The sequence below is a fragment of the Crotalus tigris genome, unplaced genomic scaffold (genome assembly GCF_016545835.1).
Source record: "Crotalus tigris isolate CLP2741 ecotype Arizona unplaced genomic scaffold, ASM1654583v1 scf7180000017541.2806704, whole genome shotgun sequence".
Classification (NCBI taxonomy): domain Eukaryota; kingdom Metazoa; phylum Chordata; class Lepidosauria; order Squamata; family Viperidae; genus Crotalus; species Crotalus tigris.
In genome coordinates, this window is record NW_024096462.1 from 1,782,906 (window position 1) to 1,797,510 (window position 14,605).

General features: G+C 39.2%; 2 protein-coding genes across 5 annotated transcripts in view; one reads left to right on the plus strand and one right to left on the minus strand.

The window, feature by feature from the left end:
- Positions 1-2: 2 nt before the first annotated feature.
- Positions 3-10,599, minus strand: ATP6V1E1 (ATPase H+ transporting V1 subunit E1). The gene is made up of 9 exons (XM_039364041.1): positions 10,434-10,599; positions 6,133-6,198; positions 5,409-5,518; positions 4,649-4,715; positions 3,327-3,416; positions 3,097-3,165; positions 2,053-2,147; positions 1,478-1,565; positions 3-747 (listed from the first exon to the last, which is right to left on the minus strand). The coding sequence occupies exons 1-9, from the start codon at positions 10,464-10,466 to the stop codon at positions 685-687; spliced, it is 681 nt and encodes a 226-aa protein (XP_039219975.1). The 5' UTR covers positions 10,467-10,599; the 3' UTR covers positions 3-684.
- Positions 10,600-12,032: 1,433 nt separating this feature from the next.
- Positions 12,033-14,605, plus strand: part of BCL2L13 (BCL2 like 13) — a 47,805-nt gene continuing 45,232 nt past the window's right edge. For 2 of the 4 annotated variants that reach the window (XM_039366866.1, XM_039366626.1), the window contains exon 1: positions 12,033-12,218. The gene's annotated coding sequence lies outside the window, so the exon portion shown is untranslated. Of the gene's footprint in view, positions 12,219-12,262; positions 12,308-14,009; positions 14,028-14,605 lie in introns of those variants that run through there. The other 2 variants (XM_039366701.1, XM_039366792.1) reach the window with 2 other exon arrangements.

Genomic DNA, 14,605 nt, shown 5'->3' on the forward strand with positions numbered 1-14,605 from the left:
CATTGCATGCTTTTCATTTTAATAAACTTCAACACAATGAGAGAGTGTATACATATCCTAGAAGCACGAAGCCGAAAACACCAGCCTGAAGATGACAAATGAGACTTCGTCGAAACGTCGCCAAGACACTTCCAATTTGATGCGGGAGAAAACCCGAATAACCAAAGACTTACATATATACTTATATATATACTTTTAATCACATATACAGAACAAAATTCTGGGACTAACCAAGTTAACATGACTTGCTTTTTTCCCGGCCTGGGAAGCACCAGACTGGGGAAGTTGGGGTTTGCAGTCATCGGCACATGAAATGTAAGCTTTGGAAAGGAACAAAATAGATAAGCAGCACAGACTGGTGGGTGTGCTTTGAAGGAAAGGACAATACTGGAGAATCACAACAGAGCTCCAAATTATTTCTCTCATTGGTCTACATCAAAGAGTGCAAATGCCTTCATTTTTGGATGCTGTGCCACTACTCTCTGGAAACAGTTCTTCCTGCCTTTCTCTCAGACTAAGCACAGCAAGTATGCAAAAGTTAATAATTTAACTGAAAAACATATTCAGATAACACAATAGAGCAAGTAGTACATTTTAGGGGAAGGGACCTTGTTTTACTGGAAATGTTCCGGCATTTCCCCTCAGCGCATCACGGAAGAGAATTCCACCAGCATTCCTGGGAATTTAGTCCATGAACTTCCTGTTACTGTTAGCACCAAAAAGTGCTGTCCGGATCTCTGGCATCATCTGTTGAGGGGAAAAAAAAAATTCCAAGTATTCCTTGATGACTCAGCAAATTCCTAGAACACGCTTAACAGTCATTCAGTTAAAAGTATACTAAAAGGCATACAACTTATAAAAAGATGGCAATAGGATCTACTTCTAAATACTGAAGAATGCTTATGGTAGAAATCATAGCTGAACCAAGCCTCAGATCTCACAATCTTTCCAGAAATTGCTATCTCTTATTTATTTATTTATGAGACTTATATACCGCTTTAAGTGCAAGCACTCTCTAAGCGGTGTACACCAGTAAGCAATGTAAATATATATTTACATTGTCCCCAACAATCGGGGTCCTCATTTTACCTACCCCGGAAGGATGGAAGGCTGAGTCAACCTTGAGCCGGTGAAATTTGAACTGCTGACCTGCTGAACACAGTCAGCTAAAGTGGCCTGCAGTACTGCACTCTAACTGCTGCGCCACCTTGGCTCATGGGCAAAGAGCTTATATAAGAGAAAAGGTTGAAATCCAAGACTCGGGAGGGTTTGTAAATCAAGTAGCCCCCCAGATAGCTTTTCTTGATGCTGGCCAGGGCTGTTGTTTGAGGGTAGTAATGGACTTGTAGACCCAGCACTCAAGTTGCCATGGTGTCCCATGACAAAACTGAGGGCTGACCCAAGAACTGAATGAGTGATTGCACAGAGTTAAATGGAAAACATTTCATTCATAGAAGAGAAACATTTCTAGGCTTACCTGCTGAGCAATGAGATCCAGACGACTTTCCAGTGTATTAGATACCTTAATTTTACCGTCACTGTTATAAATTTCAACACCTCCAGCTCTAGAAGAGAAAAATACATGCTAATGAACATGTTGGCACATGAAACCATTCCCACTATTCTTAGTCACTGATTATGATGGTTAGAAGTTTGCTAAATAAATAACTAAATAAATAGGAGTAAGAAGCTCCCCATCTCACAGTAGTGAATCTGGGAGGTACACAGAGAATTAAAACCAAAATAAAAGAGAATGGCATAAAAATAAGCCTTCAAACCACTATAGGATGCCCAGGGTCTAAAATATCATTGTTTCAATCTATAAAGACCAGAAAAGACAAATCTATCTACAGGGCTGGTTTAACTTCCCAGTCTAAATAAAAACCAAGGCCACTGGATATGCCCAATCCATGCTATCAAGTACAGGACAATGCAAATTCCCACTAAACTACATTTGATAAGAGAAAATCCCGTTCATTTACCTTATGCAAGGTAAATTATTTATTTATCACTAAATTAAGTTACTTTTTCTTAGCTGTGTATCTTTCTTACATGTCTTCTGGAAGAAAATTGTTCTGATCAATTTGAACATCAACATCTTTTTTGGTGGAATTTTTATACATCGGAATACTCTTCTGGACTGCATTCTGAAACAGGATTCATACATATATGTAAACAAGTATTTGATTCTATTCCAGTTCCTAGAAGTATACAATTTGTTTAAAGCTATACTACCATCAATTCAACACACACTCCACACATACTCCCAGCTCCAACAGTTAGAAACTGCTAACTTTATTTATTCCTGTCAACAGACAGAAGAACTAGCTTGACTTCTCTTGGTATGGAAATTCCAAAGTTTGATAGCAACTATTCATTGGTCTTTCAGGACTGGGATATAAGAATAATAAACACTTATTGGTCAGCAAAAGAACATCTATTTTGTATCTTTCCTTGTAGGTTTAGAATCACTTGTCAATATTTCTAGTAAAACAACACAGGCATCTAATGATGAAGAAACATTTCTGAATGCCATTGCCAGGGAGAGACAAAACTGATCTAATAGTGTAAGATTATATAATTCAGTTCTTCCCATGCTGTTCGCATTGCAGATAAAGCACATACATTCTTGATGAGGTCCCAGTGGGAGCTAGAAGCACGCACTACATCTACAGAGACCAAGAGAACCACAACTGTGGACCTCTTAGAATGTTTTTATTAGCAGAATAAGTAACAATTGGTGGATGGATGTAAGTATAAGTACAAAGAGACTAAGAACAATACAATATAAACTGAGAGCTAAGCCCATTCCTTACTAGCACTGATGATATTACCTAGTTGGGTAATGAAACATCTGCAAGAAAATAATCAAGCTCAGTGAGCACCAAGGACCTCACATGGGGACAATATAATCTGTGTTGCTGCTTTGATCAAGCCTGGGCATCACTCCAGGACCGCCCCCATTTAGTTCTTTTAACAAAAAAAATTAAACAATAAGATATGGGATTCTGTAACTTTTGTAATATAGCTATAAGGATTTTTTGGGGTCAAATGTTATTTTATTTCTGTTTTGTCTAATATACATAAAATCCTTACCTTTACTAAGGGAAGATCCTGTTTCCTGCAACGGACCGACATTCTAGCCTCAAGTAATTGATACAATCCCTTTATAAAAGAGAACATAAAAGCTCAATGTAGCTTCAAATATAAACTACTAAAAAAGTATTGCAGTAAAGGCAGATATAACTAACATCCAGTCAGAGAACTCCACAGGAACAGTGTAAGTTTCATCTAGCGATACTGGCATATGTCTAGGATCCCATTACCTGTAGGACTAAGCCATCCAGCAGGGTTTGGTACCTGCCTGTATCCTTCACTACTTTAGCCAATCTCTGCTTGGCTTCGCTCAGCAAGTCCTATATTACAGAGGGAAGAAAAATCAAGTCAGAAAAATCTTATTCTCCCGCCGGCCTGAAGTGAGAAATTTCATTGCAACTGATACTTATGAATGCAACTTCTCTCAGGGACCAGGATACCAGTGGAATTTAGGATGGAAGAAGCATGAACCTCATCACTATAGGTCACATGACCATATGTTTGGGCAGGTCAGCTTTACAACCGGTCACAGCATAATCTGGTCACATGACTATGGTTCTGTGGTGCAGTCCTCACCTAATGACCACAAATGGGACTACTGGAACTGCTGTTACTAACTAGTGTGATCACATGACATTTTGCCTAGTAATTGCTTTGCCGAGCAACAGTAATTCTGGTTCCAGTTAGGATTATTAAGTGAAGACTATTTGGATATTTGTGATGTGTCTTGAATTGCACTATATGTTATCCAGCAGACTGACTTAACTTCTCCTTTATGCCTCTATTTCACAAACACAATTCAATGGATGCCATAATTTCAATGCCAGATGTTGCCTTTTTGCATACTGCTACTTTTCTAAGTAGCAGTCTGTAACGCAAGAAAGCTCAAAAAGAGAAACCCTAAATACTGCCTGCATGTGACTATTACTATGTGACTATGCCTCTAGTAGAGCATAGTCTGGGATTATTTGGGTGGTCTTAACCTTTTTCCTTCAACTTGCACCTCTTAATATGTCTCCACACAATTAATTGGGTTGTACTCAAGAGCACTGGTATTACCACTACAATGCTATGTCTTCACTTGAGTGACTAGAGGCATTAAGCAATGTTTACTGTAGGCAAAGAATTGTTTTAAGGGTAAAGCAATAAGGCATATAAAGTCCTAACCTGAAGTAGTACAATTTAGGTTACAAGCTTATAATCTGAGAACTAGAACCTACCCTATACAAATATTATCTGAGTTCATATTCCCAAACCTTAATTTTCCCTTTATGCAACATCTAATACTTATTCAGTGGAAATGTTCATCACTATCTGACTAATGGGATGAAAAAGACTCCATTAAGTATTTTGCTCTTCTTCAACAAAGGAAACAATGCAGAGATAAGGTCATTATTCTATATTTCTAGCACATCTGCCCCTCACGATAAAACATATATTACAAATATTTTCTTGAAAGATATATTACAAGAACAAAGGAAGGTAAACACTACAGTGTATTTTTCAGACAAATAATGAAAAAAAGATCTTATAAAGAGATGGCCAGACTTACTGCAATCAGATCATCTCTTGCTTTGAGAACCTTCAGTCTCGCCTGATTCATCAGGTTGGACATCTGACTGTAAGACAGATGGGAAAAAATGAAACAGAGTACAAGAAGGCTCAGATAGTGAAGCAGCAGACACTAATCATACATTCTCACAAGCACGTGACAGACTAACTCCCAAAATGCTCAAGCAGCAAAGCCTGGGTTTAGTAGGCCTCTTGGGAGTACTATATGGTTACCAGAAGTAGCCTTTCTTGAACCTTGCTGCCAGCCTTCCTTCTTTATTCTATTTTAAAAGGTCTCAATTCCTACTCAATCCCCCATTCAATCGTTCTACATTCTGGTTTAATCAACAGCACATACTGCTGATGAAGAAACTTTGCAAACTGAAATCGTACGCTGAAATATTACTGTTTCTGCAGTGAAAATCTCATAATTTTTTATTGTGGGAAAGACTCGGTCTGTAACCTACTGTATCAACTTCAGCCATAAAGTCTAAACAACAACATTCTTTTTATACAAGTGATATCCAAACAATCTCTTGAAAGCATTTACCTCAGTTATTTTCTACATCACTGGCTAACAGTCACTGATTTTAAAACAATGTCTTAAGCAGAAGAAAAAAAAATCATATAAACCAGTAAACATTGGAAATGGGCAATGGGTAAACAAATCTTTGCATGCTTTTACTAATCAGTTTAAGCTCATGGCTAGTTCTTTTATTGTTCACAGTCTAAAATAAGCTTTGACATCTTCCATTACATACATTTTCTTTTGCTGTTCTATTTGTTTTTCTTTCTTTTCATAGTACTCCATGATCTTCAACCTTTGTGTCTGAACAAGTCGACCTTTCTCAATGTTAAATTCTTCTTCAGCCTACAAGCAAACAGATAAGTTCAAGCAAACCCCATGGATTTAGTCATATGGAGTACCTAAAGTATTGACTAGAATTCTGAAAGAATGGAATAGTGATTAATATTCATTAAAAATATACAGTGTGCTAGCAATTGAAATCAGTTCTAACAAACTAAATCCCAATAAGAATAATTTTACAATAGTCATATATCCTGATAGATCTAGAAATTCATACCAGCAAGTTTGTTTAGTAATATAAAGTCACACACTTTAATGCTTTTAAAAAAATGCTGGTTTCAAATTGTTACCATTAGTGATATATAACAAGTTTTGTCTTCCAAAAAAGATAAAACAATCCATTAAATTGCAACTTCATGCATATTAGTTTGGAATAAATACTTGGTGATGTTGTTCTGTGTATAATGCATAGGTCAGAACAGAATGGCAACTTTTAAAACAATATCCTTCATTTATTTTGAAGTATAATATAATTGCTTTAAGTACATATTAGCTAAATAAAATGATTTTAATCATAACCTGACTGGGCACAATTGAATTTTAGATATTTGAGGAAACCACACAGGCCCTCTATGGGGATTATACACACAAGAAACATTGAAATGTTTTTCATTTACCTTAGCATCTATTTCTTCTGCCTTTTCATTGGCTTCCTGCTCAATGAAAGCCATCATGTGTTTAATCTGTAACAAAAATAATATTTTCCATGGAAACTAGCAGATACATTTTGTCGTTGAACATTACAGACTTTCCCAGTTCACAAGCGGTGTATTTTTTTAAAATAATAAAAACAGAAAAAGACTCTCCAACACCAACCAAATTGTTATTAACTGGATACTTTGTAGTTACAGGTATTTATTGTTCACAGAAGCTTAAGAACTGAAATTGCATTCCAATGCCATATTGCTTTACAGTTTTGGAGGTAGGATTACTACTTCAGATGGCAGATAGTTTAATACTTTATGGGGAAAGAACAGGGGAAACCAAATTCACCCTATACCACAGTAATGTAACCTTGCAACATAACAGATTCATCAGTTTCCAGAGATGAGAAGTCCATAAGCAGAAAATACTTGCTGTAGTTATCAGCCTGCTTCCACTTGCCAGCAACAGGGCCCTAAAGATGAATGCTATTAAAGAGGGCCAGTTTGGTCTAGTGGTTAAAGCATCTAGACTGGAAAGCAGGAGACAATAAATTTTTGGGGACAATGTTATGGGGACAATAAAAGGAGGAAGTTGGGGTAGATATATTTGCTGCCTTGAGTTACTTGTAAAAATAATTAAGGCAGGAACCAAAAAACATTACATACTGTGGTCTGCTACACAATCCTAGGTGGCATTTACTAAACTGTAAATTTACAGTCACACAAAGATGGTGAATTAGATTGGTTTGGTACATCATAGGAAGGCCTGCATGTTTTTGGAACAGGAAATATCTATTCTGTTATAAATGTTACTAGCAAATAATGATTACATTACTTAATCAGGTATACTTAAATTCCCATTGATTTCAGTGCCAAGTTGGTATGGTTTGTGGATAATATAGATACAAAGTATTTCCATGTGTCATGTTTTGCTTTCAAAGGACTAAATTATTTGATGGATAAATATCCTGATCTGTTTAGAACAGTGGTTCTCAACCTGTGGGTCGGGACCCCATTTGGGGTCGAACGACCATTTCATGGGGGTCACCAAACAACGCAGTCCGCCATTTTTTCCCCCTTTTCCTTAGCTGTGCTACTCCCTTTTATTCTATTTTATTCTGTTTTATTCTATTGGCTTTTGAAAGCCAATAGAATAGATTCTCTTGAATAGAGTCTACTTCTATTGGCTTTCAAAAGCCAATAGGAATTGTCCAGGCTGTCTCTGCCCTGCTGAGCCCGCCAAAAGTCCCATTCTGCAAACGGTGCTGCACCAGTTGAGTAGTTCTCGACTTACGACCGGTTGAGGAGTCGCGGCATTAAAAAGGTTGAGAACCACTGGTTTAGAATCTTCCATGTGCAGGTTAAGAAAACTCTCAGTGAGAGTAAAGAGACATCATCATCAATTCTAAGGAAGAAGATATTCGTGTAAACCAAGTATGGCCAGTTCATGGGCTACTAGGGAACATTGCTTTACCAGAATCAGCTGGCTCACTGCAAAATTCAGTGAAATATTCCAACTCACACCCAGCTCAGGCTGGTTTTACTCTAAAGGGCATTATTTACAGTCAGCAAGGTAAGCTTTAAAGGACAATCAAACCACACATACAATATTGTATCATGTAAAATTCCATCACATTGCAGGGAAGTTACAATTAAAAAAAATAGTCTGCCAGTATGAATTTAGAAGTGATATTCTTGCAGATGGCCTCAACATTCTTTATTAAGCAAAAGCCATTATTTTTTCAGTATGTTTTAATAATTAGCAATTGTCCTATGGCTTACATTTTCAAGTTTATTCATATGTTAAAGTTAAACAATATGCAGGGACATCTGCATCTAAAAACATATTTGTATGTTAAACAATATTTTCCTTCCTACAGTACTGTCTTTTGTACCATCTGTTTTCTATATACCACGAAGTGACACATATACAGTTATTTAATTTTTAACCAATAGGTGCATTAGTAATGATAAGCACTGGTATCAAACAATGCTTCAATGGGACCAATTAAAAACACAATGCCAGAATTTCACAAGCTTGTTCTTCCCTCAAACGTTCAGTGGAAGCAGAACTTCCTATTTTCTCATGAATGTGAACATTAATCATTAGCTTTTTCAGTTCTTCCTTTCCATGATATGAGAATCCTTCCTTGCCCTCTTGCAGTTTAGGTCTGTCTCTCCTGGCAAATTGTTAGGACAAGATTTATTTCAGTCAATCAAATGTATATATCAATCAAACATTCTATATAGAAGTGGCATAAATTACCCTCCATATAAAGTCAAACCATTATTTAAAATATCTTACAGCTGAGCATCAACCCCAGATATAAAATTACAGGAATATTTATCAAATTTCTATACCACCCATCATACTTGTATGCCTCTGGGTGGTTTACAAATATATAGTTGACTCTGAAACTTCTTAATCACAAGAATGAGTTACTGATAGTCCAAAATTGCCCCCCAAACCCATGAGGTGGAAGTGCCTATCATCTTTATGTACAAACAACTGTACAGGTTGCTAGTTGCTTTCCAAGCCCAGTTCAAGGTGCCAATTTGGGTGTACAAAACATTGCAGAGTTTAGGTCCAAGTTACCTGCAAGATCAACTAATCTGTATAGTTCTCCCTGTGCTATCAAGACAACACATCTTTGCAGATTCCATGACAAACATATGTAATATCAATTTTCATTTGTTTTCCTTATGGTGGCTCTTTATTGTGAAATACATTGTCACTGTGAGTTGTGGGGGGCATGGAGAGAGGCTCAGCCAATCTCATTGTATACATATTGTACTTTGATCATAATAAAAGTTCATTCATCTACTGGAATTCAAGTGAGCCCCTTCTAATTAAAGTATAATCCCTACCAGAAGCAATCTTTACCATATCTATTTCTTATATCTTATAATCTAAGACATTCTAAGACATCATCCAGGAACAACTATTTCCATTTCCCCTCACCTCAAAATTTCATTTTAATCTTCAATAAGACCTTCATAGCACACAGAATTCCACACTGAGAATTCTGGATATAAAACCAGATAATCTTTTTGAAGTAATCAGGATTGAATTCAAGTAGTTGTTGACATTCTATCTAAGCCGTGCCCAAAAGACATTCTTGGGATATTTCTTACAAAACAACTATTCACTCTCCAAGGACATTAATTCAAGGTCACATGTTGGAAACTACCCTTTTGCATCAAAATTCTATACTCACAATCATGACAATAAAATGCAGCCACTTTCCATGTGTGTCAAAAAATTATCTGTATTAACAAGGTTATTTGAAGGGAACTAGAGAAGCAATTGCTCAACTATATTAATTTGCAGAATTAAACAGCATGATATTGCACAGCAGACAGAGAAAAGTCTAGTATTGCATTATTTTCTTCTCAATCTACCTCATCAACAGATACCACTTTCAAGATAATAAATTTTGTGACAATACAGTAAAAAAAATGACTTAAAGAGTTCAGAAATGTTAAAAAAAAACTCTCAATTTTGTGCACATTTGGGAATAAATCGCTTCTGAATCACAAGTGAGATTTACTTCTGTGCAGATATAACCAAAATTACATGACACATATGATGCATTAAACGCTGCGCCGTTTTATTCAGAAGCCAATCCCAGTGGATGAAACCCAAAAGAGACTTAGAGCTACTTTGCTCATTGTCCTTTTGCGGAGCTTGCAACGGAAAGTCCCCAAAGGTGTTTTTCAAAAGGCAACTGGACTTTTTTTTTTTCTTTGAAAACATTTCCTTTCTCATCCTAGAAGCTTCTTGGTTCTGACTGAATGGTGGAGAACAGAAGGATTCATATTCTTTGCAGTCATCTGGTCGTTAGCACTCTGAAGGTCGGTCCTTAGCTTGAAAGTTGCCTTTTGAAAAGCACCTTTGGGACAACCGTGACCCTGGGCGATAGAGGATCTCCACGGACACTTGCCACGGACGGAGGATTTCTCTTTCTCGCGTCAGATCACCAAGAGACCTCGAGGCAGTCAGGCTGCCAAACGATGCCCCTTCCCGGTGGGTCTCCCTGGGCAGCAACTGCGCTTGACTAACGGGCGCCCTCAACTGACTCTCCGGCCCTCCTGCCCGCCGGAGGGATTTTAGCGTCCACTCAGCCGAGCCCAGCCGGCTCGAAGCGGGGCGCCTTCCGGATGCGCTGACTTATGTGTCCATTCACCGGTTCCTGGCGTCTCCCTCTCCCGAGAGCAGCAGGCCGAGGGGAGCGCTAAGGGCTACTCCCGAGACCGACCCCACCCCGCCGTACCTGCTTCTGAACATCGGCATCGCTCAGCGCCATGATGAACGCGGGGTGAAGAAGCGAAGGCTCGAGGACAGAAGGTGAAGCGTCCGCTCGAACCGGACTCCGGCAGGCTGAAGGGAATAGGACCCAATCAGATCCGGTTCAGGTCACTCTCAGGAGCTGCCGCAGCTGACAGTCTACGTCACCCAGGCCCCGCCCCTTATTTACTGGCGTTACACCAATGGGAGATAAGAACTCAGTGACGTAATCATCTCAGAAGGGACCGTCTTCCTGGGCTTCACTCGGGGACTTCGGAATTGTAATAAGGAAGAGCGGCGCGCTTTACGTCCGGATGAGGAATTTCTGGCACATATCGGATAACCCAGGGGTTTTCAAACTTGGCCCTTTTATGACTTGTGGACTTCAACTCCCAGAATTCCTCAGCCAGCGTGCACGCTGGCTGAGGAATTCTGGGAATTGAAGTCCACAAGTCATAAAAGGGCCAAGTGTGAAGACCCCTGGGATAAGCCATCTACATTAAGAAAAGCGATGGAAGTCTGTCCAAGAGTTCCTCGCTCCCCTCATTTTTTTAAAAAAAGATTGAATTAGGCTACAGTAGTGCAAATTGAGTGGCAAAACTGTTGCTAATTACCGAGTTTCCAAGATCTCAAGTAACATGACTCCCTATTTAACATAATAGGGAAATTGTAAAGGCTGTTAATTGTTTGAGGATTGGATTCTTCTAAATGCTTTTTAAAATATAAAATCCATTAAAATTAGTCCCCTGTAAGATGCGTAGATTTGTCAGTAGGAAGAAAGCACAAGAAAAATAAGACATTTTTTGGCTCTCTGATTTTTAACAGCAGAAAATAAAAGGCAAAGCCAAACTGAGAGGCTTCCATAGGAGGTGGAGACCTTCATCTTTACAAGTTATAATTCCAGTATTTATCTTATAAAATCCATCTTTGGGGATGGTCAAGAAACTGCAGATTCTCCAAACTGGAATGTTGGGTAGATTATTGAAGAGACAATCACATCTAGGGTGCCATAGGCCAGAAGATACTCTAGGTCTGAGTAGCCTTTTTATTCCAATACTTGAAAAACTTACCAGTGTTTCTCAAACTTGACAACTTTAAGATATGTGGATTTCAATTCCCAGAATTCCCCAGCCAGGTTAGTTGTGGAATTCTGGGACTTGAAGTCTAAACATGTTAATGTTATCAAGTTTGAGAAATACTGGTTTACAATTTGCCTGTAACCAGGAGTGTCATTGTGTGCATGTATTAATTGCATGTCTTTTGTTTTAGCTTCTATATTGTTGTTCACGATGCCAAATCTATAGATAGGAACAGGTTATAAAAACTGTGAAATAAACGAACAAACAAAAAAAAACAAGTATGAAGCCGCTGAGACTATTGGGGAAAAAAAACTGAATACCACACCGTACAACTCGACATTTCCTATCTCTATGTCCGAGCGTTTAACCACGTTGATTTCAAAAGCTCTCGCTAAGCCGAGATCTCGGCGTGTATCTGCTTAGTCACCTCCTCCGCTGCGCTCTAGGTGACGTCACACGCCCTCGTGCGCGCCCGCCGCCTTCAAAACCCTTCTTCTGCCCTCGCCCAGCATGGCGGCCACGGCAGCTGCTTTTCTGGAGGAGTGACGAGGAGGGGAGCGGAGTTCGTTGCTGCGCGCGCAGCACCGGCAGGCGGCAAGGGTCACTTTCGAGGGAGCGTTGCGCGCCCTCCCTCGTTTTGACCTCTGCCTCTTTTTTTTTTTTCGGGGGGGTCTTATCCTCGCGAGACTCAGGTAAGAAGCCGAACAGTCAGGAAACCCTCATCCTTCCTCCCCCCTCCGCCACTTCCCAGAAGGGGAGGGGAAGGAAAAGCAGCCTCAGGGTTCGTTCGCGCGTGGTTCCTCTTGGTCGCGTGCAGTCCCGAGGGTGAAGGGCGGTTAGTTGCGCGATCAGGAGGCAGTTGACCCGGGAGGGGGGAGGCCGTGATGGGAGGTCGGAATCCTAAAACGTGGGTGCGTTGGCGGGGGGGGGGTACTTCCTTGTCATCTTTCTCCCCCCCCTTTCCCGGTTTCCCCCTCCCCACTTTTACTTAGGTCACCCCACGAGGGGTTTTGTGGCCCCCTCCCAGTCACCGAAAGGGTTCCCTTCATGTTTTGTATGACCCAGTCTCCTCAGAGCTAGCTGGGAAGCATGGGTTTAGTAGTCACGGTTCTGTACTGAGGGTGGGAGCATCGTTTGGTCTCAGCAGGTGGAACTTGGCCTGGCCTGGTGATTTCAGCGGGCCTCTGTGCCAAGGGCTTGCCCCAAGGTTTCTGGGGCTGTGGAGGGCCCTGCTATCTTTCTCCACTTAAAGGGAAGAAATGGAATGGAAAAGGGGCACATGGTCTATGATCTGATTATAGGGGTACTGTCCACTTTGTGGGCTGATAGGATAGCTCTTGTTCCTGTTTTGCCCGCCACTAGGATTAAAAATCTTGTGTCCCAAAAGTTTTTTTTCTGGCAGAGACATAATCAGTTGGTGGGATATCCTTGTGATTATGCTGGGAGTACAGTACATACCTTTGAAGAGGTAACTGTTAACCATTAATCAAAGCCTGTAGGCAGACCAGACCAAGAAACCACCAGAAAGAAAAATACTTTTATTTGCCATAATAACAGAACTTTGCAAGGCTGATCTTGCTGGTCTCCTCCTCCCTTTTGCCTAAATTACAGATTTTTCATACTTCCATAACAGTCATCTTCCTTACTCTCTGTAATAATTCTAACCCATTGGGTACGAAGAGAAGAAAGCACAGGACAGACATAATTGCCCATAATCAGTTGGGGTATGAATCTCTCTGGCAGGCAAAAATTTGCATGGGCAGAAAAGGAACATGAGCCAACAGGACTGCTATTCCTGGGTTGACAACTAAATGTGGGTATAAAGTTTTGAATGGAAGGAGAGCAGGAGAGCTCGGCCTAAATAAAAATGATGACTGTAGAACAGTAAAGCTACCTATCCCGAAAAGAGGTGAGGTAAAATGATAGAGCATCCTAGAAAGCTAGAGGAGTGGTGGGAAGTAACTTCATATATTTGCTTTCTTTTAAATAGATTTTTTGTGTTTGGCCATTTCTCCTATTGTAGTTGTTTTGTAACATCCTGAAATTTGTTACAATTGTAGCAAAACATTTTACAACTATTGTAAAATATGCAACAGATTTCTAAGCTGAAAATGTTTGATATATTTAAATTGATCCTTTAGACATTAAAGGCTTTTTTGCCTACCTCACATTCCTTCATAATATGTTAATTAGCTTTATATATTCATATAGTAATAGGAAAATTATATACACTATTAAACTGAGAAGTGACAGATAGCAAACCTCTTTAGAATATTATTTTAGCAATTGGTATTTTTTCATTTACAGTAATTGAATGAATTATTTATGTATTGGAATTCTTTTCAATATGTATCTCCATGATTTCTGGTTTAAACTGAAATGACTGACAGCTAAGTGGTGTAATTACATGACATTTTGCTTTACAATCACATTATTTCGTGACAGAAATTCCAGTCCCAATTGGTGTCATTAACTGAGGACTACTTCTGTGTCATGAAATAGTTAAGTGTGTGTGTGTGTGCACATATGTATATGCATGCCTTCAAATCTGTTGATGCCTGGCAACTGACTGGACTAGTTCATTCAGTTTTCTTGGCAAGATTTCACAAACGGTTTATCATTGACTCATTTCTGGGGCTGAAAGAGAGTGACTGGCCCAAGGTCACCCAGCTGGCTTCATGTTAAGGCGAGGCTAGAACCCATAGTCTGTGTGCGGAGGATAGCTACACAATTGCAGAAAAAGATAACAGCTGCTTTAAGGGTTAGAAGAGAAAGCAGGCTTACTAGATATGACTAAAACTGCAAACTTATTATTAACCTACCTCCTATAAAAAAACCCAGCTGATCAATATATTTGCATATTTTATTGTACATGTTACAGTAGGGACATCTGCATCTAAAGACTGTTTCTGTAAAATAATAGGTGATAGAATGACAAATATCATGGCCAGATTGGATTTATCTTTAGAAAATTTCAAAATAACTTTACTAACTGATAGTATTATGAAAATATATTATGTTATCCATTTGTTTAATTAAAACTTTGAAATATAGTTCACATAATGTCCATTTTTTTAAT

Bases quoted from the DNA above. Each gene is read 5' to 3' on its own strand.
- ATP6V1E1 (XM_039364041.1), bottom strand. From the start codon at position 10,466: ATGGCGCTGAGCGATGCCGATGTTCAGAAGCAG. The intron at 4,716-5,408 runs GTATGTAATGGA...TCTGTCTTACAG, and splicing joins ATAGAACAGCAAAAGAAAAT to TCAGATGTCCAACCTGATGA. The intron at 3,417-4,648 runs GTAAGTCTGGCC...TCTGTAATATAG, and splicing joins CAAGAGATGATCTGATTGCA to GACTTGCTGAGCGAAGCCAA.